This window comes from Sesamum indicum, linkage group LG9 (genome assembly GCF_000512975.1).
Source record: "Sesamum indicum cultivar Zhongzhi No. 13 linkage group LG9, S_indicum_v1.0, whole genome shotgun sequence".
Taxonomy (NCBI): Eukaryota; Viridiplantae; Streptophyta; class Magnoliopsida; order Lamiales; family Pedaliaceae; genus Sesamum; species Sesamum indicum.
Genome location: NC_026153.1, coordinates 6,759,084 through 6,782,610, shown reverse-complemented (window position 1 = coordinate 6,782,610; position 23,527 = coordinate 6,759,084). Strand labels below are relative to the sequence as shown.

Here is a 23,527-nt window from a genome sequence, read left to right as displayed (position 1 = left end):
AACAAGACATTTAATTTAAGATGCCTCTATGTTCAAACATGTGAACTTAAGGTGATACTATGTTCTTAGGGAATTGGAATATAACATCGAAACTAAAATTTCACAAAAGTTTATTCCACAGAATTAAGACCTGTTGCTTGTCGTGCTGAGCCTTTATATATCTTATATTGATTAAGATTATTGTCATTGCCTTTTCTGTTAGAATATGAAAAATTGACCTGCTATATCTCCAGAAAATTAAGTTTCTTGGGCTATAATTGAACAAACATTTCCAATTATTTACTACTATTTCAACTTATTGCTACTGCCATTCTTAGAGATTTCTGAAAGAAACGAGGTCCTAAGCATTTTTATGTATATCCTAGTCTCTTTAAAATTGTCATAATTATTTCTGTGAATGGTAACATTGTAGGATTTTGTTGCCATCATTGAATTAAAAGATCCAAAATCTTTGTAGGATTTCCTTTGATGAAAGCATTTGGCTCCACGGTTATCATATGTAGGTCAGTTTTAAAGTAATTTCTCAGAGATTCATCCAAGGTCGTGTGGTTCGCCAATTATAGGCTGGCCATTAATTATTTCTGTCAGCAACATTTTGTGATATTCCATGGGCATATAAAGAACGAGTGTCTTATTGACCAAGCTTCCACCATCTGGATGTTTGTGTTCGCTTTTAATGGAATGGAAATTTCATTAATCTGTCAAAGCGTGCGTCAACTCAAAGTTAAAGAAAAATACAAGCAAGCAGATTCTTATAGATGAAACCATCATTCCCATCAAGCAATGTAGATTGAACTTTGTGTTTTTCTTTTTCACTAGCTGTATTGTAGTTGTATGTCTCAGTTTTGGCTTTCTTTTGTCAAATTATCCAATACATGGCGCTAGTTTAATGATTTTTTGTCGGGCAATTGGGTGGCAGTCAATCACCGTGTATTTACTATATTATTCCTTTGCTTTCTTGCTTTCCACCATGTATTCCATGAGCTTGATGTTGATTTTAACTGTGATTTCTTTCAAGAAAAAAGTAAGAATAGACTGATAGTACACTATAACAATCTGCTGGTTGCTGCTATGTTATTTTAATACCAATGTTTCTATATTGCTTGCATCGATGATGTATTTATCATTGTAGCTGAAGGAAATGGCTGAAAGGCTTCCAGTGGGTTCCGCTAGAAACATGAAATCTCCGCCCTTCACTCCACATGGTCCCTCTTTGTCTAGTGATGTTTCAAATGCCTCTTTTAATGGCATTAATGGTCAAATAAATGGCCAGGAACTGGAACCATATGAGTCAAACAACCTGTTGCTTTCTAATGGATCCAGTACTGCAAGTAATCGCAGTTTGCTTCAGAACAGACAAGCTAATGTGGAACCTACGATGAGAAATGGAAATAGATCAAAAGAAAGTGATTCTCGTAATGAAAATGAATGGGTTGAGCAAGACGAACCTGGTGTTTATATTACTCTGACCTCCTTACCTGGAGGGCTCAAAGATTTGAAACGAGTTCGTTTCAGGTATGTTGCTCTGGGCTTTAGTCTCCTTTCTTGTGGATGTGACAATATCATCGTGCAATTTCTTATTTAAATATACTGAGATGTGCTTGATGCAATAGCATTGCTATCTGATGTGATAGAGAGACCATGCTGTTAATCTGCATTGAATGCACTGAGGTCTGAGCTTTTGGCCTGGGGTTTATGCCAAATAGTAAACTTATATATGATGCATGTCATTTATGCTCATACACCTAATTGCAATTAATTATCTCCAGACCCATTAACAGTGGAATTTAATCTATTGTATTCAGTAATGATTCATGGTGTAATTTCACTTAACATAGCACGAGTACAAGCATAAATTCTAGTATTTCCTCTAGTGAAAGTGAGCTCTAGGCCTCCTCTTTGTCAACAGTCAGCTAGGTATTTGTCCTTGCACTTTTTTCTATATATATATATATATATGTGTGTGTCTGTGTGTGTCTATGTTTGGAACATTTAATTGAAGTATAGAACTGGCCAGCATTGAGAAGTCAGCGCTTATTCTGATAAGCCATCATGTCTATTAAGGGAAAATATCAACACATTGTGGCTTAAGCAAGTACTTGAATTCTTACAAACCTTTTTTGTGCAAAAGTGAAAATGTTTCCAAATGATTGAATGCAGTCGGAAACGGTTTAGTGAGAAGCAAGCAGAACAATGGTGGGCAGAGAACCGGGCAAGAGTATATGAACAATACAATGTACGGATGGTTGACAAGTCAAGCGTTGGTGTAGGAAGTGAGGACTTAGCACATTGACATCTGGATGGATGTATCCTCTGTATATGAAATCATTGGTTTTTCTATTGACCCCCAGTACAGTTCTGATTCAGTCACAGGAAAATATCACATTAAGTAGATTGGCATTTACGCTCCAATGTCGGAAGCTTGGTTGCCATACAAAGTGAGATTAGAGGATCTAGAGGTTTTCTTTGTGGGATTTTCTAATCCTTTCTTTTCCTTTTTTCCCAGTTCTAACCCTCTATTGTTTTTATGGCTGGACTATGGTTTTATCATTTTTTTCCCTGAGATGCGCCTTTTGTTGGGGGTTGAGGGTGAGAAATGTAGATTCTTGCTAGGGTGCTGGCTCTAGTTGTGAGCAGCTTCCATGTAAATTTCATAAGCAGGTTCATCTTCAGCTTTTCTACTTCTGATTCTAATTTCTTATATCCTTTGAGTTGCTCATGTTTTGTCTTTCCATTGTTCCAATGCGACTAATGCCATCCTATTGCTTGCTTGTATTGTTGCTTATTGTGGTGGTCCAGTTTTCGCCGTTCTTTTTCCTTCCTAATCTCTGGGCTTTGCTTTTCATGGACTTTAGATGTGTTCGTATTTTGGTGGAAATGTAATGATAGGGCTTAATCTTTTGGATAATAGTTGTGGCTACTCTCCACACTTTCAGGAAACAAAAAGTCTTCACTACGATTTGTTTCATTTTTAATTTGTTTTGGTGTATTATGTGGAAATAGAGAGAAACAAACAAAGATAATGAGTATGTATTAGAGATAGTGTGTATGTTTGGAATTGTTCTTGGAGAGAATATAAAATATATATTGTATGTTTGATATTGTTTAGTGGGGATAAAAATTATTGTTCATTGTCAAATCATGTTTGTTTTATATATATTTATATATATGTATGAGTATGTATATAGTTTTTTTAGTTGTAGGACTTATAACTAGTGTAGATTTGTTTTGATCAAAAATAAATGAGGCATTATTTCAAAATATTTCAAAACACCACCAAAATTTTCAAAACAAATCTAGACAAACATTTACTATGGAAATGGGCCAAAAATAAAACCAAACACTAGCCTTGTTTCCTTCCACTTCCATCAAGCAAAAGAAAACTTGTACTGGGTGAAGCATAGCATAGGAAGAGGCATAACTCTGTTTGGTTTGGCATTGCCAAATCAATCTCATATCTTATTGAATCAACTTAGAATACTTTATGAATTGTAGTTGTAGTTTATAGCCAACATTGCAGAGTCGCAGGAAGGTGTAGTTTATAGCCAACATTGCAGAATCGCAGGAAGGTCCTATGGCCACGTTCAAGAAGGATTGCCACATTTGTTGCCTCTCCCACCTTCCAATACCGTTAAAAAAAAAAAAGAAAGGGATAAATAAAAATTAACATGAGCACACATGTGTGCATACAATGTTAATAACAAGAAGCCCGCTAGCATCTCTGTGTGAACCAAATTCTTTAACAAACTACTAAAATGCCCTCACGAAAATTTATACTGATGGGTAATGTATCAAGTATTTTATTATGGGTGTGTTAGGCAGTCACCTCCTCCCTCCTCTTTAACCTTACCGGTAGTCCCTTTCATCTTTTTTTTTTTTTTTTTTGAAAATTATAAATTTTATTAAATAAATGATAGTACATCAGTACAATTCAATATGAAAAGCTAGGTAGTCATATCAACAGGTCAAAGGATCTGTCATAAACGAAAAAGTGTACAAGTACTAATAGGAGGTAAATCAACACTAAGTATCCATTGTCGGATATCTTCAATAATAAGTTTTCCTACGAAAGGTGCCCCGCGTATTCCTCCATGAAATCGTCGAAAATTGCGCTCGCGCCATATGTGGTATACAAGAGAGCCCTGCACGATAAGAAGCCGAGATACAATACTTTCCTCGCCACCTTTTTGCTGCCCACAAAATATCTGTAGTCCAGTCACGGTGGGGCTAGTCAAAACGCAGGCGCAGATCACCCTCAAGCAGTGTCTTGAATAGGAGCAATGAAAGAAGAGGTGATTGTGTGTTTCAGTCCACCTTTTATCTTCAGAAGCGAGAGTGTGTACGGACATCCACCACCGTCAACAGCCACAACCTCAAACTCATACATTATAGCTGCAGCAATAGACTTCATCTGCACATAAGCCATTTCTTTATCTAGACACATGCGGGGGCTGCAATGGAATACCGGAAACTTTTACTGATCACAGAGTCTGAAAACACCATTTTCATCCAACCATCTCTCTGGCCTAATCTCTCTGCAATCACCCCTCCACAGCCTCTCCATCCTCTCCATAGCATAAGCTGAATAATCAGCAAACCAACCTTTTCTCACATACATGCCATTGCTTAAAATGTCGCCGGACATGGCCAGTCTTGAATTTATTGGTATTGGTGGAAACAGTAGTAGTGTTTCTGACAAGGCGGCGTGCAGGTAGTTGAGTTCCTTCAGCTTGTCATAGCTGAAAATACTAGGAAATTCGTCTGGAGATGCTGCTGCTAATTCGTTGTAGATCAAGTGCAAGCAATGTGGATAACCAGAAATCAACCAAAAAAACCAAGTTAGTGCTGTTGAGGTTGAATCTTTACCTGCAGTTGAGTTGCAAAATGGTGAAACAAGTATTGTGAAGATGCAAAAGCTGGACACAGATTGACAGCAACATCCAGGGATAACTAATTTCAAATACTCTTTCGCTCACCTGCAAGTATGAAGCTGATTACTATATCCCTCAAGAATCTTCTTTTAATGAATGCACAAACCTTGATTGCAAATCTTGATAGCATTCGCGCTCCATTCCATCTTTGTTTCGACATCTCTGCTCCTTGGAAAGAATGATCTTTAGCGCATAGTCATTGATGATTCTTATAGCTTTTTTAGTCTTTCTGACTTCCAATGTTGAGTAGCCTTTTGATCTTCCATTCTACTGGAAAGGGCGACAATAATCTGTCTGAGCTGATTTCAACAGCATAGTCTGCACGAACAAACCACGAGCGCAACTGATCATCATTCTTTGAGGCAAGCCATGCAGGATCAACACCAAAAGCAACCTTACATATATTGTCAAAGGTGAACCTACGTAGAACTTCTTGCAGGTCGACAACTTCCTGATTAAGAGCATGCAGAAGACAAGTATGGAATCAAGCAAGTTGCAAGCTGTGACTGGACAGTATCTGAAATGAAACATCTGAGGGATTTGGTCCGGAATTCATGGCTGGAAATCTTGCCTTGGGCAACCCAAAGCTCAACATCTACATTGAAGATTCCATTTCCAAAGAGCTCACAGAGGACAGACTGGAAACGGGTGCTTTTAACATAGTTGGACCGGAGGAGATGTTCAAGGCCAGCACGGTCAGCTGTGCAAATTCCATATGAGAAGCCAAGACAACCATTCACTTGATAGTAAGAGATGGAGATGTGGAGAGCAATTCAGCAACCCAGTCATGGAAGCGATGACGATTGTGGAGGAAGCCTACAAGGTTCCAACAAGAGGGTACAATTGCGGACATGGGTTCTTATGGTGATGATTAGAATGACTACAGATTAGTACCAATATTAACGATAGAGAGGCCAGAGAGAGAGAGAGGAAGTATATTGAAGTTGTGTCGAAATCCAGCATTTGCCCTCTTCCTTGGTGAGACACTTGATAAAGTATCAAAGCCTACAAAGCAGAACCAAAAGATAGTACGATGAAAGAATCAGGTGAATATGCACTAATTCAAATGCTGCACCTTCCAATCCAAAAACCAGTAAAGGGAAAGTGAAATTATGACCAAAACTGATAAATGAAAGACGCCTGTTAATTCTAGATCAGCTTAAACTTTTCCTGATAAGGAAGTTCCTTTTACGTGGAAGCATGAAAGTCTAATATGGAATTGAAGATAAAAACTTAATGATCAGCGAGTTGTATACTCAATTCTCGAAGGGTTCCAATCAACTGCACTTTACACCAAATCAAAGTTTTCAACTTTTTCCTCACATATCCAATCTACTGGAGAAAGACCCGCACCCGGAACGCCCGAATCGAAGGAACAGCACAAATCAACTGAACTATCACCAAGAAATTGGAGGCAGTTCACGTATACAATAAGCGAAAATCATCAAGAGATTACCCGACAGGGGTGGAAAACTTTGTTACCACGCTCATGCTGCAACCGACATCCTTACGACCAAAATGATTTGTCCATAACCCAAAGGAACTGAGAAAATTGCTTCAATTCTGCAGTGAGGAGTGTGTTCAACATTATTGTCTCTAGTTCAATTAAGCAATTCTTATATGGTGGAATTCTGACCTAATGGTCATCTAGTCTGATTTCACAAATATTCAGACTAGATGACCATTAGGTCAGAATTCCACCATATAAGAATATGACTGCCAATATAAAGTGGGCTTATATATTTGGTAATTTATAACCTGACCAAATCATGAAGAATTTCACACTTTGCCACAACAGAATGAGGAAAGAAGATTTGGCACGTCAGATGAGATTCTGCAGTCAAATCGTGTGGTAGCAAGAACACAACCAAACGTATGGAGGAGAGAGGGAGTCGACCCTGTTCTTGGGGAGATCTGGAGATTCAGATGCTATCTTGTGAAGTTGTCTTTTTAAATTCCGAGTTATAACAATGCATGAATAAGCGTGTCAATCAAGAATCTTTGAGCAAAGAATTTATTACTTTTATCAGTTTCTTTTTTTTATCATTTTAATTGACTTATAATTTGATATTTCGATTAAAAAAGAAATAATTATGTATCTCGGTTAAGAGTGTCTTTAAGACATTTTTAAAAAATAAAAGCATATTTTTGAGAATGGCGTGCATGTTTATATAAATATGATTCAAAACAGATATTATTCTTGTGAAAATATATGGGGAATATGACTGCCAACATATCTTTAAAATCTCCTCCAAAGATGGGAAGCATGGATGTTCTGTCAAAACTCTATTTCAAAAGTCATTGAACATAAGTTCTAATGATCACCACCAATCTGATCAGTGCCCACATAGCGATTAAATTTCATGATGTACCATTCAATTATCTTTGATATACAAAAGCAGAAAATGCCAAGAAAATCTAATAGGAATTACATATATTGACATGGAATTCAGGTCAATAAGACTTCATGGCAAACTGGAATGAGAAGCCTAATAAGATTTCCCACAGTGTATTAAGCTTCCGGCTCCAAGGAAAAGACCAAAAACAGCAGCACTCCCTAACGTCGTCTGTCCAATATATCGTATTTTCAGGATACCTGGGACCTGCATTTCAGAAGGTTAAAAACTATCACTCAGAGCCAAACAGAGTTATATCAAATGATATCTTCTACTCTTCCACACATTCTTTTTGCAGATTCCTTTTACTTCATCTAAAGACTCATATGGGTGCTAAGCTACAGCAAGGACATCAAAAGAAACAAGCACATTTGCTTAATGATATCAGATACCTTAAAAAAGCACATTAAGAAGTTGTATTGACAGAATATTTGACAGAGCATACTGGTGATAGGTGAGACCAACTATGAGATGACAAAAATAACAAACTGATGAGCAAGAATGAAAGACAGAAAAAGAAGTGAACAAGGTTCTTCCCCAGCACTTGCTCAAGCGCATAATTCAATATATAATATTTAAAGGCTAATGAAGCTATCAGTTCTTCAGCCATGCAATATCTCGGAAACTTCTTCATACGGACTCCGTATACTTGAGAACCCAGTGGGCACAAATTGATATCAATACGGAAATAATCTAGAAAGACCATGCAACAGCTGTGTAGTAGTCTTAAAAGGAATACAATATTCTTAAAAAAGTTCAAACAATCACAGAAATCGGCCACAAACAAATATTATATCGTCATACTAAAAGACTGAATGAAGAATGTGGGCTGCCCACTTCAGAAAATTTATTAAAAAATCCTTGAAAAATATCAGAGCTGTCATACAAATCCATGAATGCTGCTAAAAGTCATTAAACAGATATCTCACAAAGTCCTATGAACCACACACACAACACATAGATAGGCAGTTTGTTACCTATTTTTTTAAGTTGAACAGTAACATGCAAAATTTATGCTCAACTAAATGCAATTGTTAGTTCAAGAAAGCAACATAAGGACGAAACACCAACATTAAGAACTACACAATATGATGCAAAGCTGTCCAACCAAAATCAGGTTAAATATTTTGGAGGTGAATCGAAACTATACCTTGAATCTTACAGCCTCGTAAGTTCCATAAACAGCACCTGCACATAATAGCATATCTCCATTATTGAAATGATGAAGCATGAGCATGCACTTAAGCATACAGAAGACTTCAATAAATGTACCCAAGGACCATCAATTTAACAGAAGTACTTAAATGGATAGACGACTTAAATAAGAAAATCTCACTTATTTCGTCCCGAAACATTGGGGGGAGGGGCGAGATAAATTGTAGTACAAACTAGCATGTCTTTGTTTTTCTATCTTAAGCATGAATAATGACTTTCTCACTGAACAGAAACCATACTTGAGTGATACCCAACAACACTAAAGGAAAACTTCTAGTTAACATGCTCCTAATCGCACATTAAATACGAGCAATTGCAGCAAAAGAGTTCAACAATGCCAGAATAAAACTACAATCATTCAGGCAAAAAGTATGCAGCAGAGCTTTGTGCCCAAGTGCTATCAATATCCCAGTTTCTTGTTCAAAATTACAAACAAATACAAAATCAAATCTTTTCATTAGGGTTTATAACGGAAGGCAAAAAGGGGAAAGAAACAAATGAAATATTCGAATGTAGGGTTTAAGGACAATCAAGATACATTACCAACTGCACCGCCAACAGCACCGCCGACGGCGAAGCCCGCGGTCACCCGTGCCAGACACCCATCCCTCGCCATATCTGCTCTACTACCACTATTATTTTTCTCTCAAAATCTACAAATCTGACAGTAATTTGTTTTTCTCTCGCTCTACAAGAAAACTTGAGCCTTAGGCCACAGCAATGTAGAAGACTTGGACTTCTGTGCTACTTTACATGCATTTTTTGTTATTTAAAAATTTATATATACTTTTGTAATAAAATTTTGTAATTCTTATAATTGTCAACTTATTTTTACTGTTTTTTTTTTTTCTAAATATATAAAAAAATTTGGATTCAACTGATAAAAAATATTTTAAAAAAATCTCCACCTATACCTTCACTTTGAGCTTTTGTCAGCGAGAAAGACTCGACTCAAGCCACAACTGTCGAACTTGTTTGTCGTTGATTCGTCGCTGTTTGGACGAATCTCGATCACAAACCACCATCATTAGACTCGTCTTTTCAAGACGATTCTAACGAGAGCGGCCTTACTCTTTTTTATAAAAACATTTGCGGAAATCCAACGGCTTTAAGATTTGTGCCGCCGGTTGGGGCGGGGAATTGGGGTGGGGGGGGGGAGGGGGTGGTAGGGGTTTGGGGGTGGGATGGGGTGATTAATTTTTTTTATATATATAATAATAATAATTTTTTTATTTTAAATTATTTATATATCATATAAGTTAAATAATTTGGTGAATATAATCTTTCATTTTTTTTTAAAATTTAATGGTTAAGATTAATTGATTAAATCTAACGATTAATATGTGATCGAAAAAGATCCAATGATCATTAAATAAAAAATAATATATATTAAGTAAGGGTATAATGGTCATTTTATAAAAAAATTAACGCCGTTAGTTAGATTTAACGGAGAGGGGCAATTGAGCTACGTTTAGGAAACACAGTTTGTTTTTTAACCTATTTTTAGAACAGAAAATGATTTTAGTTGACTTTTTAAATCACAAGGGTTTTTTATGCATTTTAGCGTAATAATTCTTTAAATAACGAGGAAGTATATATAATTATGTTAAATTTCATAAGAGCTCATTGTAATTTACCCTTATTTATATTTGGTACCCAAACTTTGAAAAAGGTCAATTTGGTACAATTTATTTTAGGTTAAATAAATTCTGGTACACAAGTGAAGTGAGTAGACCTCAACTCTGGTGACTATTTATTTTAGAAGTGTTGGATTATTTCATAAACATTGTAACTATTATGCATCCATTGAATGATCTGTGAGTGCAGCAAGGCATGAAGAAGAAGCTTGTTCTCATACAAAGTTTTAGATACAAAAGGTCCATCAAACAACACTTAAACCAAATACAAAAGCCAGAAAGAGAGGCTATTGTGCAAATCTTTTTACAGTATAACCATATGATCGCAAAAGGGAAAATATAGTTATGACAGATCAAATCCTGGAAGGAATCAATGGAGTGGAGTTCTGTAAGTAGGCAGATGCGGCCGCCACCCCACTGCCAAGCTTCACAGGATAGCCGACGTCCTTCAGTACCATCTCCACTCCAGCAAGACACCCCAGTAGTTGCAACTGCACCAAACGCGTCAATCTTTACTTCAACATTGGAAAGAATTCGAGTCATATGAATAAAAGGGATCGGCCAAGCATGTTTCTAGTATGCAGAGCCATTGCAAAACCGATGATTCTTGGACTAAAATTATGTGTGATGTTGCTTTGAAAAGGTTTCTTTAGCCGAATATGATGAGTTGGTTAACTCAGCTAGTTATTGATTTGTCGAGTTTTGATCTTTTTATTTCAAGATGGTGTTTTATTGTATAATGTAAGAATGTAAGAGAACATACCTCATTCAGGTTACCAAGATGCCCGATTCTGAAAACCTTCCCAGCTACTTTGTTGAGTCCAAGGCCTAAGCTTAAGTTGTAACGCTTCCATGCCTGTCTAACGATTTCTGTGCTGTCAATGTATGAGGGAATAACCACAGCAGTGACTGTGTCACTGTACCATTCCTCCTTCTGAGTGCAGTTCTTCAAGCCCCAAGCCTCCACTGCAAGTCTGCATTTCCAGGACAACGGTTGAAACCAAAATGTTCAGATAAAAAGAAGTTACAGATTATAAAGTCATGAGAGGTTAATCACAGCGGCAGGGGGGATCAAGAAAACGGTCTACCTCGTTGCTTTGCCGAGCCGAGTGTGCCTTGCGATTATATTGTCAAGCCCTTCCTCAAAAATGAGATCCAACGCTGCTCTCAGCCCATACAGAAGCTGAATGGAAGGAGTATATGGCCAATATGTTCCCAATTTATAGAACTTCAAGTAATCATTCCAATCAAAGAAAACTCTGACTGATTTAGCAGTCTTGGTGGCTTCAAGAGCTTTGGGGCTTGCACACACTATTCCCAATCCAGTGGGCAGAGAAAGAGCTTTCTGTGAACCAGTAAGAGCGACGTCTATGCCCCATTCATCCATGCGGAAATCAAGTGCACAGATGGAGGAAACTCCATCCACAAGAAAGAGTGCAGGGTGCTGATAATGATCTGACGTACATATACAAATTCTAGTTACATTTCATCACTATACGGGTAATTTTTTGCATATATTTGGTAGAGTTACTTGAGGAATGCCTACCTAGTATTTTTCTTACGGTAGCCAAGTTATTGGTAACTCCTGTTGCCGTCTCATTGTGGACAATGCAAATGGCCTTAATGGTATGTGCTTTATCTTCCGCTATCTTTGAGGCCAAAACGTCGAGATTAGCACCCTGACCCCATTCACTTTCAACAACATCAACTTTGAAGTTGAGACGTTGCTGCTGATCAATCCAGAGCAAACTGAATTGTCCGATGAGGAAAGAGACAATTCGGTCACCGGGAGATAATGTGTTTGTGAGTGCACTTTCCCATGCACCAGTCCCTGTCTCCAGAAAACAACTTCAATTAGCAAATCATGAGTAATTACGAGATCAAGAACACAGAACTAATGTCCTAAATGAGGTATGATGAATTCCGTTTTATCACTCCATAGACAAGGAATTCAACTCTGTTAGTGCTTTCTAGCGAAGGAAGAGTAAAGCTCGTGCCAAGATGTTACTCAATCAACACAATATATAGAAATTAACAAACTAGTCCAGCTATGCACAAATATATCATTTGTTTGAAGCATCAAGTGGTATATTTCAACTTTTTAAACACATTAATGCTGATAGGTACAGAAGTGACCAGAAGAACATTCACAAAGACAGTTGTACAACCGAAAGCTTCTTTCATTTAGTACCTGTGGTTGGAATGAGGAAAGGAGTTCCAGAAGTTGTCTTAAAGATCTTCTTGACATCTTCAAGCAGGGTCTTTGTGAGTGCCGGAACAGCTGGAGAGCGGTAATCCTCGTTGTTTCTGTTCATCGCACGAAGGACCTGGTCCGGGATATTGACAGGTCCTGGAACAAAGAGGTGGTTCCTTCCTGGGCCATAAACATAGTCCATCTTTGGCAACTTGCAACCTCAGAAGATAACACAACCTCAAATCTGTACAGAATTCTTGTACACCCAAGTCCCTGAAACATTTGCAGGAAGTACCGGTTCCTTTAAACCTCAAAGACGGCCATGAAGAACATCTAATTAACATAGGAAGATTGCATGATGATTCATTCAAATCTTATCAATTTAAGGATACTCTAATCCAATTTTCACTTAGAGTTTCTCTAACAAAGATTATGGGAAGATAAAAACAATATTCATCATAATGTGAGAACACTTTCAGAGGTATATGAAACTTCTGGTATTGACATCATTAAAAGTTTTCGTCAGTTTAACTACTGCAAAGAGGTGATTATAGCAAGAAATAAGTAACAACAGTGGACGTCATAATTTCCAAACCAAAAGGAATTCTATATGATTAGCCAAACTAACAGCGGAAGATGGTATAGTTATCCTTCTTAAAACTATGCTAATTAGTAGTATTCGATAGAATCAAGCTTTCTAACTAAGACTATGTATCCAAAGAAAGCTGCAGGACTTCTGTCAGAAAAATTTCAAGAAGATGTAAAGCAAGCTTTTTTCTTTCAGACAAGATTCTCAAATTTGTTTCAACGAAAACTCAACATAAAACAGTCTTGTTTGTAATAATACTGCAATGAATCAAAGTTGAGCATAAAAGAATATCTGATGGTCAAACGATGCACCAGAACGTAACAGATTCAAGATTGACACACACACACACACATACATATATATATATATATATATATATATAACATGCATGCATGGATATAAGTGTATCCTTTAAAGAAAAGAAGATTAAATTCAAGAAAAGCGAGTTGGAATTCAGAAAAAGCAGAGTAGTGTACCTCAGTGGGATCTGCGGGAAGAGGGACCTTTTTGCAGGGAGGAATTAGGAAACAAGAAAGGGAATGGGGAGAGGATGAAAAGGCCAAAGGGAGTTTGTACAAAATTTTATAAGAGCGCGGGAGACCAATCACGGCTCTGCTTGGGTCCCATGTTGGACTTCTCTAACGTGGCAGATAAGAAGTGCACCAATCTCAATCCTGCGGCTAAGAATGAATGATATCAGCAATTGTCTTTTTACAATAATAATAATAAATTATTGAGGTTTTGCAGTCATGCCATTGCTTTCTGGTTACACTTCTATTTGGCCCACAACACTTTGCTTTATTACAGTTTATACCCAAATAAGGAGGCATGAATATTTATCAGATTTTCAGATGATTTTGGCACACTTATATAAGGTTTCTTCACTAGTAAATTATTCAAAACTATTTCATTTGATTCAAGATAGAGGGTGATGTGCTAGTAACAATACATAAAATACATAACAATATGATTTTAGAACATTAACACGTACGTGTTTGATACAACAATTAAATAATAACTTTGTTAGTTACACGCAAATTACTAAAAACTTGTGTAGTTTATATATATATTTTACATATACCATTTGAGAGAAAAGTGGTTTTCGTAGTTTAAAAACCTCGAGTAATCCATATTTCCAATTATAATAAATGGAAAAAGAAGGGAGTTAATCCGCAAATACAGCAAAGTATGAGGGTGCAAAAAGAAATTAAAAGAAAGAAGGATGAGAAAAGCTACTAGAAAAATACACGCCTAATAAGCACCATAGAAAAAGTTTAGAAAGCTAGAGGTGGAAAAGAGCATGTAAAGGATAACGTGATAAATGGGTTTGAGGTTTGAACCACAACATCCATCCACCATGGAAACAAAGCCACACAACGAACCCTTCCTGTTTTTGTATTTTATCTTCCTTTGCTTTCACAACTCTCTATTTTGTTTTTATCTCGTGTTGTGTGAGAATGAGGATGAGCCCATCACACAAACAAATTGCACAGCTTCCTTTGCCAGTATGTATGTCTTGCATGTTTTCCATATTATTAACAAGCTGCAACAGAAGTGTGTATGGATCAAGAGAAAAACCAAAAGATTACCATCAAATAAACAGAAACCTTGTCCGTTAATTGATTACACCATTCACACTAATTCTTCAATCCATACTAATTGAAATACCTAAAAAGTGAAAGGATCACTTCCATTTGAAAGCCATCAATACATGTAGGAATGGTGCTGCTAGAGGGGAAAACAGATATCATCGAACATTACGAAGGGGACGACTTGGAGTGAAGGCCCCCTGCCATTAGCTAAACTGCATTGTTTCAGCACAATTTTCGCTCATGTCCTAAAACCGGAAGATTTTAACTGTGAAAACTTGAGCATCATCAAGTTATAATTTTAACAAACATGAAAGGTTCTAATTTCACATTACCTGCGACCTTTTAGCTGAAGTACAAACTCATCCTGCAAGGCAAACTCAATGTCTTAATCAATTCAAAACACCCCAATCAAAAGGCTATTCTTCAATTAACAAACTCATCCTGCAAGGCAAACTCAAAGTCTTAATCAATTCAAAACACCCCAATCAAAAGGCTATGCTTCAATTAACGGAGATCAAAACATCAACAGACCCTCCCAATATATATATATATATACATACACATACACACACACACACACACACATAAGCCAGACAGATCTACATGTGCTCTCTATGCATATGTGCGTTACATCCATACACCTGGTGTTGGGGTATGCCTATATATGTGTTTGTGTGTTAAAAGAGACAGAGCGCTTTGATGAGCACAGCTTAGATAGAACATGCAGGCTATCAAAGCGTAGAGAGACAAGCATATTTAAGACGCAAAACCTGATTAACAAGTAACCATGCTAAATATGCACAAAACTGGGAATTGCATTTATAAGATTTTAGTAGTCAACCGAGCAAAATTGTACCATTTACACTTTCTGAAGTCATCCCATTATACATACAAAAATGTCTGCGTGGTGTATCACAAATGACCATCGCATCCTTTCAACTATCCACTATATACGTAATGAAATTCCAGACTAAATTAATATAAGAAAGCAAAAAGGCAAAAAGAATTGTTAAAGAGGATTTCCAAGTATATCTTTCTTTCAAGTCAGCCTTCCAACATCAGGTCATCTTCAGAATTTTCTGCATTCACCTGCTTCAACATATGCAGTCTGGTATTTCAAGCAGCTTCACATCAACCATAAGTATAAGGCAAAACTGGTATTCTCATGGTCCAAAACCTTGGAGAACAAAGATCCTCAGGGAAGCTGATTCTGTTGCCAAAGAACCAATGGGCTTCAAGCTACAACTGGCTAGTCCTTAGCTACTCACAAATGTCCCAACAAGCTACTTGATACCAGATGAGAAACCCTGTCTCGGAGGGAAGCCAGCCGGTTGCATCCTGTAAGGCCTCCCATTACTGAATTGTCTGCCATCAGATGGTGGTGGTCCAAGAATCCCTGAAGAGTTCGGATCAGGTAACCATGTCCCATTATTTGAAGGTCTTTGATGTGGATGCTGGATATGGGAAGCATCCGCTTCAGCTCTTTTTCTCCGTTTCCAAGCTTCAAATTTACCCACATCAAGATCCCTATGTGTAAATGCTGCTGTTTGATGTCCAGGAGCAGAGCCATTAATATGGGATGGTCCCACACCAGCCACCTGTTGCTCCTGTTTAAGTTTGGAATAAATTTGTTGAAGTCTCTCACCAGATAAATTCGAAAAGGTAGATACATAATTCCATAATCGTGTGGTCATCCCTGCAGAAAGACACAACTATATTAAACCCTTTCATGAACAGAAAAAAAGTACAACAAAGCCGTTCATCTTTGTTTCTAACTTTCCGAAGACAATTTCCTCCCAACCCACACGTCATTATTCTTCCGCTAATCTATGCAGCCATACAGACTTATAATTCTTGAAAGAACTATCGAGTGGGAGGCAGAGGGCAAATTGAATGAATGATACACAGATGACAGTACATACTTCCTCGCCTGTAAGACTCCTGCTCGTATTCTGAAACAATTTGGTCAATCCTTCGACCAATAAGCTGCAAGTAATTCCGAATTTTGGAAAGCACCTGCAATAATAGCAAGTTAGGAGCAAAGTTCAACCTTATGAGAAAAAACCAAAGCAATCAAGGAGTGGTGGTCGCTGATATTCAGACCCACCTTTTCCTTCGGCAGATCTGCACTGGTAGACTGCAGTTTTTGAAGACGTTTTAGAGTCTTTTCCTCATCTATCATGACATCTTCACACCATTCCCTCCATTTTACTTCCTTGAACTGCTCATAAACTTCTTCATTGTCAGACATTTCACCTTCCTCTTTAACTAACGGCTCAATCTTCTGGGATTTTGGAGCTCTTTTTCTGTTAGCTTGAACATTCACACTTGGAGAACCAGGCTTCCCTTGTCTGCCCCTTCCACGTGATGTCATAAAAGTTTCTTTCTGTCTCTTTGCATTCTTCCGTCCAACTTTCACGTTAGAATTCTTCCCACCAACAGCTGCAACTTCCTGAGAAAAGGTTATGCAGACAGCGACTAATAAACAGCCTATAAATTTGGAGAATCACAGGTATAACAGGCAAAACAGAATTCCAGGTCAAAAGTAAATCCTAAACCCAATGATGAGAAAACATAATGGAGATAATATTTGAATAGAACTCCAAAGCAGATGCTCCAGATAATCAAGAAAGTTGAGGCATAAACTTCAGCCTGGACCCAAAACAAGGTTATCTTAATATGCATCCCTACAATTTCTTCAAATATGCAGCATCAAGAGGTGCACGAATGCTCAAGTGAACACTAATTACAAAATAATAAGGCGGGACGTCTATACAACCAGCAAACAAACAAATTAAACCACATAAAGAGACTTCATCTCATGAAAATTTGACACAAGCAACCAGGGATAACTTGAACAGACATCCATACTCATGCCAGGGGGAATGCCTTTTATCTTCTATTTCGGTTATCCCAACACCTTTACCTATTGTGATACTCAATGTCACAGAAAAGAGAAGGCTTATCCTACAAACTCTCCAGCTCCAAGAAAAACCTTACCGACAGTCCAAAGAATGTACTCTGTTTTCCATAATAAGGATTTGCATAGTCAGAGAAAGTATATGTTCTACTGAATTATCAATCCACTTAAAGCACATCTGAGATTATAAATAAAAGAAAAATGTCCATTATCAACTTAATGGGGTGGGACTGATTTTCAAGCAAGCATCCAGCTTACCATTTCCAAAAGCTGTGTAGCTCGTTCTTTCAGTTGGGGGGCTCGCGGTAAGAAAGTTTCATGATGTTGGAGTTCCACAGGGGCAATCTTCTTAGTAAGACCGAGTTTTTCATCTAATCTTATCTTTTCCCAATTGCCAAATCCATGATAGTGAATTCCAAGCAGCAGCCTTGCATCATCCTCTGATGGTGTCAAGACAAACAAGTTATGCAATCAACCAAAATTATTAAGCAGTATATTATTTCTACCACAACATCACATCACTCCAGGCATCCAGCACAGGAAGGAGCCAGATTAAGTTCAGAAACCAGTTTACAGTAACTAGAGGAAAAACATACATGCAAGAGAAAGGAAAAAATGGATGCACATAAAAGCAAGGGGGCAAAAAACTTTTTTACTTACTCTGGTTCCATCCACAACCTTTAGACCATGTGGATGGTTTGAGATATCCAAGTGCTCTGAATTGAGAGATAGGATCTTCATACCGGCTAATTCGCTTGGCAAGGAGCTGAAGTTCTTCAACACGGCTTAACACCTCATCAGCCTTTACAGGAACGCCAAAGAAATCCAAAAGCGGACCCTAAACAAATATTATAACAAGCTTCAGCTGCTGTACCAGCATGGCTTCCATACTCTATAGACTAGCATATGTAGACAGAGCAGGGACAAACCTTTGGGTCCAGAGTCTCTCCTTTAACTGCTTCTCTACAACCATCAATTAATGCGTCATATAGCTCAATTTGAGCTTCAGTTGGAGCAGCTTCAACTGTTCCACCAACTTCTGCAGCTATCAAGCTTATCTGGCTATCATTTCCAAACTTCTTAACCTAATCATCAGCATCAATAAGACAGAAATCCTATTAAAGATGCAGACCCAAAACATTTGAAGAAAGGAAAAATTTTTAAAGAGGAATACTTCAAAATACTTGAGCTCAGAAGAAGAGAATCAATATAGTTCGAAGTCGAATCAGCTTTTTTCCAACATTTGAATATCTCAACGAGGTAGTCTGGGGTGATGAAAGATGGTTGGAGTAAAATCTAGGATGTTATACTAACCATAAGACCATCATTCTTCTGTAAAGATTTCCATTATGTTTTTAGCTTTATCCCAAGTCCCACTTGAATAAATCTTCTGAATAACTCCCGAGTCCTAATTGTTTTCTTGCAGGAGTCAATCAGTTTAATACTGTAGAACAGATTGTATTTATAGTTGTTTGATTCTGCTGGACCCTTAAATTTTCTTATCACATATGCATTTGATGCCCACCCCAGCAGCCCAAAAGCATAGGCAACCAAAACAGGCCTCCTTACAGAAGCAGAGCTCATCTCCGACACTTTTCTAGCCCAAAAACAAATCTGAATTTTGTCATACAAATCTCTCATATTATACAAGACCAAACCCTAGACGGAAGTTCAAAAGTGTATAAAGATTAATTTTGTGCTACAAATTCATGTCAAATGTTGTTATCATTCAATTTCATAATAAAATGCAAAAGATCTTACCCTCACTAGTTTCCAGAAGCATGTATAATTTCAAGATAATTCATTAAGGTATTTTCGTAATGCAAAAGTACATGCAACAGTGTCCTATACGGACTAAAATTAACTCACATCCTCTGCCAAAGGAAATTTGTTTAACCAGAAAAAAATCCAGACCCCAATTTTCACAAACATGATTCAGCAGAGCAGAGCAGAACAGAACAGAAGAATTCAGATTGAATACCTAAAAGAAATTGTCACAGATGGCAGAACATACATATTCTAGCAACTAAGTTATCTTTCCTGTAGTTTGAATAGTATACATGTGAGTGGTAAAAGGTGTCTTTTGAGTTGGCATAAAAAGGGAAGAATGAGGAACAGCATGACCAAGAAAAAGGTGTAAAATACAAATGACAGTTTTGTCCTTATCCCACTCATTTTAGCTTACAGAGTCCACAAAGGCTTAAATCTCATCCATAGTTACCAAGTGAAGTAACTTTACCGCACGAAAAAACCGTGTTGCATCTCTTTTGGGTAAGTTTCCGTAAGACCATCCTCTCACTTGAGCAGTAGCACCCTCAAGGACTGGAAGAGAGTAACCCGAATCTGCCCTGCGTCGCTTCGACAATCTTTCCTGAGGTTCAACTCCCTTCTTTTTCCTTTTATTAGTACTCCTTTCGGGTGGTATAGCCTCTGCATAACTTCTAATATTTCGTGCTGCTCGGGGAGCTAAAGCATCCTATAATACAAAAAAAGAACTTATCACAGAGAAATAATTTGTAAGAGACAACATCCCTCAGGATAAATTGCATACCTCAGCTTGTGCAATGGCTTCTGGCTTTATCATCCGGCTCCAAAATGTTCCATCATCCTCGGCACTACAGAAATTAGCCACCTGCATATGACGACAGAATAATTCAGTTAAGGAGGGGAATAATTAGAGATAAAATGCCACAAGCATTCAATCAGTGAAACAACTCAACCAAGAACCATGTTAATAATGAAGAAGGCAGGCATATAAAAAATTGATGAAGATATAATGAAAAACTGGGACAAGAAAAATGGCTAATCTACTATTCAACAGAAGAATCATTATATGCTAACCTTAAAAGCACTCAACAATTCATGTCCTTCCTCTCCTTCATTTACTTTGTCTTCTACTTTCTCTGCTCTTTCAAGAATCTCATCGATGTCCATACTAAGAAGCCTTTTCTTGCTTTCCTCATCATTTTTGTCTTCCTTAAAGAGTTCTTCTGCCCCAAACCTCAGAATTGCTGAAAGCTCATTCTACATAACAGAAAGCAAAACATAAGAACTGGCAACCACAATAAGAAAGCATCTACCATTGACTCAGTAATAGAAAGGTAGAGCATAGGAGGCACACATAAACACAACTGAAAAATCTTCAAATCAACAGGATTGGTTTATTTCTTATGCTTACTTTATCAAAAGAACTTCCTTTTTTCGCTTCCTTTTTCTCCAGTCTGCCCTCTGCATTCAGCTTCTGGATAACTAAATGGTCCAGAACCTAAAAAGAAAGCATCATGAAGTGAGAACACAGACAAGAGACATACATCATCTTCGATGGAGACCACTCCATAAATTGAAAAAGGATGTTGATACAACCAGCAAGCTTTAACTTGATTCACGTATTACACTAGAAGATAAACGACGTCGTTGAAAAATTCATATAAAAAAAAAAACAAATCTCCATGATAGTTTAAACATGAAATGAGAATAAAACCATGACCATGGAAAAGTTTTGCAGCATAACGTACCATCTTCTTCTTGGCACGCTCCAAGATATCTTCTTCAACGCTCTTGCTAGTGACAAACCGATAAATGTTAACTACTTCTTGCTGCCCAATTCTATGAGCTCGGCTCATTGCCTTATTCAACAAAACAATATTAAAGTAGTAAGACTATGACCGCTGGCATAAGTAATATAGCACAGACTGTAAAAAGTATTGGACAGTCTGCTACAAGAATCAACTGCCACAAACCTGTAGATCATTTTGCGGATTCCAATCTGAATCAAATATGATAACTGTGTCTGCAGTTGCAAGATTAATACCCAAGCCACCAGCACGAGTTGAAAGAAGGAAACAGAAATCCTCACTTCCAGGAGCATTAAAATGATCCATAGCCTGCTGACGTAACTCAGCCTTTGTACTACCATCAAGTCTCTGAAACTGGAACCCTTTTAGAGAGAGATACTCCGCCAGTAAATCCAACATCCTAACCATCTGTGGTCAAATTAGACTGCTTAGTTTCAGTGTACTCGAATACGAATGAGAAACTAAAGCAAGACTTGAGAGTCCAATTTTTCTCCATCATTGGAAGGTTATTGCAGGAATATAAAGTACGTTATAAACCCACCAAGAAAAATAAGTAATTGCAATCCAAAACTATGCCACCATCAGACAAAGAATCTTGAATTCAAAATTACTGCAAGAAGTGTATAGGAAATATGATCGGCTAATAAGTTTGTTCAATGCTCACGCACAGCCATCTCATCCATTTCCTTAACAGTCACTATCAAAGCCAACTTCAAGCGCAATTCTAGAATGCCATGAATACTTCAGGTAAAACATAAGTGTCAGTGTATGATAAATAGAGCCAGTGGGACCAAGTGCCCGGCAGGAATCGTTGCTAGAGGAGCCATTACGAGCCCACACAATTATCCTATATGATTGGCTGACAAAGACATCATCAATAAAGTGGGAAATTTTCATAAAGTCAATATCTCGTGTACAATATAAAACAGAGATTGTAATGGTAGAATTCAGAGCTCAAGGAAAACCAGACGACCAGCTCGGTATTATTTCTGGAAAGAATCATATCAGGGCCAATTTGCATTTATGGCAAGCTCCAAGCACTTCTCAATTTCCATCAACGGGCAACACAAATCAAGCTAATCTAACCACCCCAAAACTGATATGTGATATGAACTAATGCAAAAGGTCAAAAAAAAAAGGAAGTTGCTCAAGCTCATCCCAAAACGTTTCAGAAGTCCAACAAGTTCATCTGAAAACCCTAAATATCTTCAAGTCATATAAGATAAACTTGGAAAAACAAAACAGCAATCCAAATACCATGTCTTACAACAATGATGAAGAAAATGCTGCAAACCTGAGAAAATATTAACACCCGGTGATTTGTCTCATGCAATCTGTTAAGCAGCTTATCTAGTATAACCAGCTTCCCGCTACTTAAAATAATCCTTTCCAGTTTTGTGCTGCCTAGGAAATTTGTATCGCCACCATAACCATGGTCTGCACTTTCAAACAGAAATGGATGGTTGCAGCATTTCTTCAACTCCACCACAATATTTAAAAGTGATACCTGCATAGTTGTTTTGAATGACAATGAGAAGTTCCATCACTTCTAATATTTAGATAAATGGGGCATCCCCAAATAAGCTAAAGCCACATTAACAAAACATTTGGAGGCACATGCAACCAATTAACGGTTATTTTGACACTTCGTGGAACAGATTTAGTACTTCCTATTCTGAACAAGACACAGTAAATGCAAACAAAAACTGAGGAAAATAGCGTGGATTGTGTTAGTGAAGCACCACGTGAGTGCACGAGAACAGAATAATGAAAACCAGATAATAAGCAATACATCTTGAATTTCACTATAGAGCTTAATTGCTAATATCTACCAATGAGTCTTCTGAAGATCACAAGAACACTAACCTGATTCCCACGAACTCCTTTATTCAAATCATGGAAGTTTCGTTCCAGAATCCACTTATAATACCTGAAAGATGTTCAGTGAAAACGAATTTGAGGATGTAAAATTAATAATCACAAAGCAATAAGATCTTTTTTTTGGTTCCAAAAGCACTCACTGTTTCTGCAGTGGTGACATCTCAACCCTAAGGATGCGCTCAATTTTAGGAGGCAAAGACTTCTCTACATCTTTTATGACTCTTCTGAGAATGTGAGGTCTCAATTCCATGTGAAGATTAGCAAGCTGCAAGAAAGTTAAAAAACAGGAATTGACTGCTACACCTCAAAAACTAATCTCTAAACCAAAACAGATGAAGAAAATTTGATCATGTTGAGACCCAAGAGGAGGAAAGAAGAAAGAACTAATACCTCCATCTCATTGAATGAACTAAGATTCTTGTACTTCTGAACAAAATCATCCTTACTCCTAAACTTGTCAGGATCAAGAAAATGAAGCAAAGCCCTGCAATTGGTATAGTAGATAAATACACATATATCAGTTCCCACAAAAAGTAAGATTTAAGCACATTAAGAGAACTCCTTGTTAAATGAACACGAAAACACAGGAAAAGACTC

General features: G+C 37.4%; 4 protein-coding genes, 1 long non-coding RNA gene and 1 pseudogene across 10 annotated transcripts in view; 1 reads left to right on the top strand and 5 right to left on the bottom strand.

The window, feature by feature from the left end:
• LOC105170925 overlaps positions 1-2,775 on the top strand; it is a 10,384-nt gene extending 7,609 nt beyond the window's left edge. Inside the window, exons 8-9 of the mRNA XM_011091865.2 lie at positions 1,133-1,515; positions 2,161-2,775. Coding sequence (XP_011090167.1) covers positions 1,133-1,515; positions 2,161-2,293 — 516 coding nt within the window. The 3' untranslated portion in view covers positions 2,294-2,775. The remainder of the gene's footprint in view (positions 1-1,132; positions 1,516-2,160) is intronic.
• On the bottom strand, positions 3,938-6,934 carry LOC105171142 (annotated as a pseudogene).
• On the bottom strand, positions 7,225-9,278 carry LOC105170924 (reactive oxygen species modulator 1). The gene is made up of 3 exons (XM_011091864.2): positions 9,086-9,278; positions 8,478-8,515; positions 7,225-7,534 (listed from the first exon to the last, which is right to left on the bottom strand). The coding sequence occupies exons 1-3, from the start codon at positions 9,156-9,158 to the stop codon at positions 7,421-7,423; spliced, it is 225 nt and encodes a 74-aa protein (XP_011090166.1). The 5' UTR covers positions 9,159-9,278; the 3' UTR covers positions 7,225-7,420.
• Positions 10,361-13,576, bottom strand: LOC105170923 (serine--glyoxylate aminotransferase). The gene is made up of 6 exons (XM_011091863.2): positions 13,439-13,576; positions 12,371-12,646; positions 11,726-12,010; positions 11,268-11,634; positions 10,943-11,153; positions 10,361-10,670 (listed from the first exon to the last, which is right to left on the bottom strand). The coding sequence occupies exons 2-6, from the start codon at positions 12,573-12,575 to the stop codon at positions 10,533-10,535; spliced, it is 1,206 nt and encodes a 401-aa protein (XP_011090165.1). The 5' UTR covers positions 12,576-12,646; positions 13,439-13,576; the 3' UTR covers positions 10,361-10,532.
• On the bottom strand, positions 14,116-14,875 carry LOC110012619. Its single transcript, XR_002287837.1, has 2 exons — positions 14,631-14,875; positions 14,116-14,505 (listed from the first exon to the last, which is right to left on the bottom strand). It is a non-coding gene; the product is annotated as an uncharacterized LOC110012619 (long non-coding RNA).
• The window catches only part of LOC105170922 (protein CHROMATIN REMODELING 5), a 19,062-nt gene continuing 10,863 nt past the window's right edge, over positions 15,329-23,527 (bottom strand). For 5 of the 6 annotated variants that reach the window (XM_011091861.2, XM_020696988.1, XM_011091858.2 and 2 more), the window contains 16 exons: positions 23,321-23,414; positions 23,071-23,195; positions 22,916-22,979; positions 22,344-22,556; positions 21,215-21,457; positions 20,990-21,100; positions 20,653-20,739; positions 20,316-20,498; positions 20,026-20,106; positions 19,714-19,950; positions 18,404-18,559; positions 18,135-18,312; positions 17,733-17,914; positions 16,662-17,006; positions 16,477-16,570; positions 15,352-16,250 (listed from right to left, as the gene is read on the bottom strand). In XM_011091861.2, coding sequence (XP_011090163.1) covers positions 15,838-16,250; positions 16,477-16,570; positions 16,662-17,006; positions 17,733-17,914; positions 18,135-18,312; positions 18,404-18,559; positions 19,714-19,950; positions 20,026-20,106; positions 20,316-20,498; positions 20,653-20,739; positions 20,990-21,100; positions 21,215-21,457; positions 22,344-22,556; positions 22,916-22,979; positions 23,071-23,195; positions 23,321-23,414 — 2,806 coding nt within the window. In that variant the 3' untranslated portion in view covers positions 15,352-15,837. Of the gene's footprint in view, positions 16,251-16,476; positions 16,571-16,661; positions 17,007-17,732; positions 17,915-18,134; positions 18,313-18,403; positions 18,560-19,713; positions 19,951-20,025; positions 20,107-20,315; positions 20,499-20,652; positions 20,740-20,989; positions 21,101-21,214; positions 21,458-22,343; positions 22,557-22,915; positions 22,980-23,070; positions 23,196-23,320; positions 23,415-23,527 lie in introns of all 6 variants that reach the window. The other variant, XM_011091857.2, reaches the window with a different exon arrangement.

Bases quoted from the DNA above. Each gene is read 5' to 3' on its own strand.
- LOC105170924 (XM_011091864.2), bottom strand. From the start codon at position 9,158: ATGGCGAGGGATGGGTGTCTGGCACGGGTGACCGCGGGCTTCGCCGTC. The intron at 8,516-9,085 runs GTAATGTATCTT...TATTATGTGCAG, and splicing joins TGCTGTTGGCGGTGCAGTTG to GTGCTGTTTATGGAACTTAC. The intron at 7,535-8,477 runs GTATAGTTTCGA...TCTGAAATGCAG, and splicing joins ACGAGGCTGTAAGATTCAAG to GTCCCAGGTATCCTGAAAAT.
- LOC105170923 (XM_011091863.2), bottom strand. From the start codon at position 12,575: ATGGACTATGTTTATGGCCCAGGAAGGAACCACCTCTTTGTTCCAGGA. The intron at 11,154-11,267 runs GTAGACCGTTTT...CTGGAAATGCAG, and splicing joins CGGCTCGGCAAAGCAACGAG to ACTTGCAGTGGAGGCTTGGG. The intron at 10,671-10,942 runs GTATGTTCTCTT...CGTTTGGTGCAG, and splicing joins ATCTTGGTAACCTGAATGAG to TTGCAACTACTGGGGTGTCT.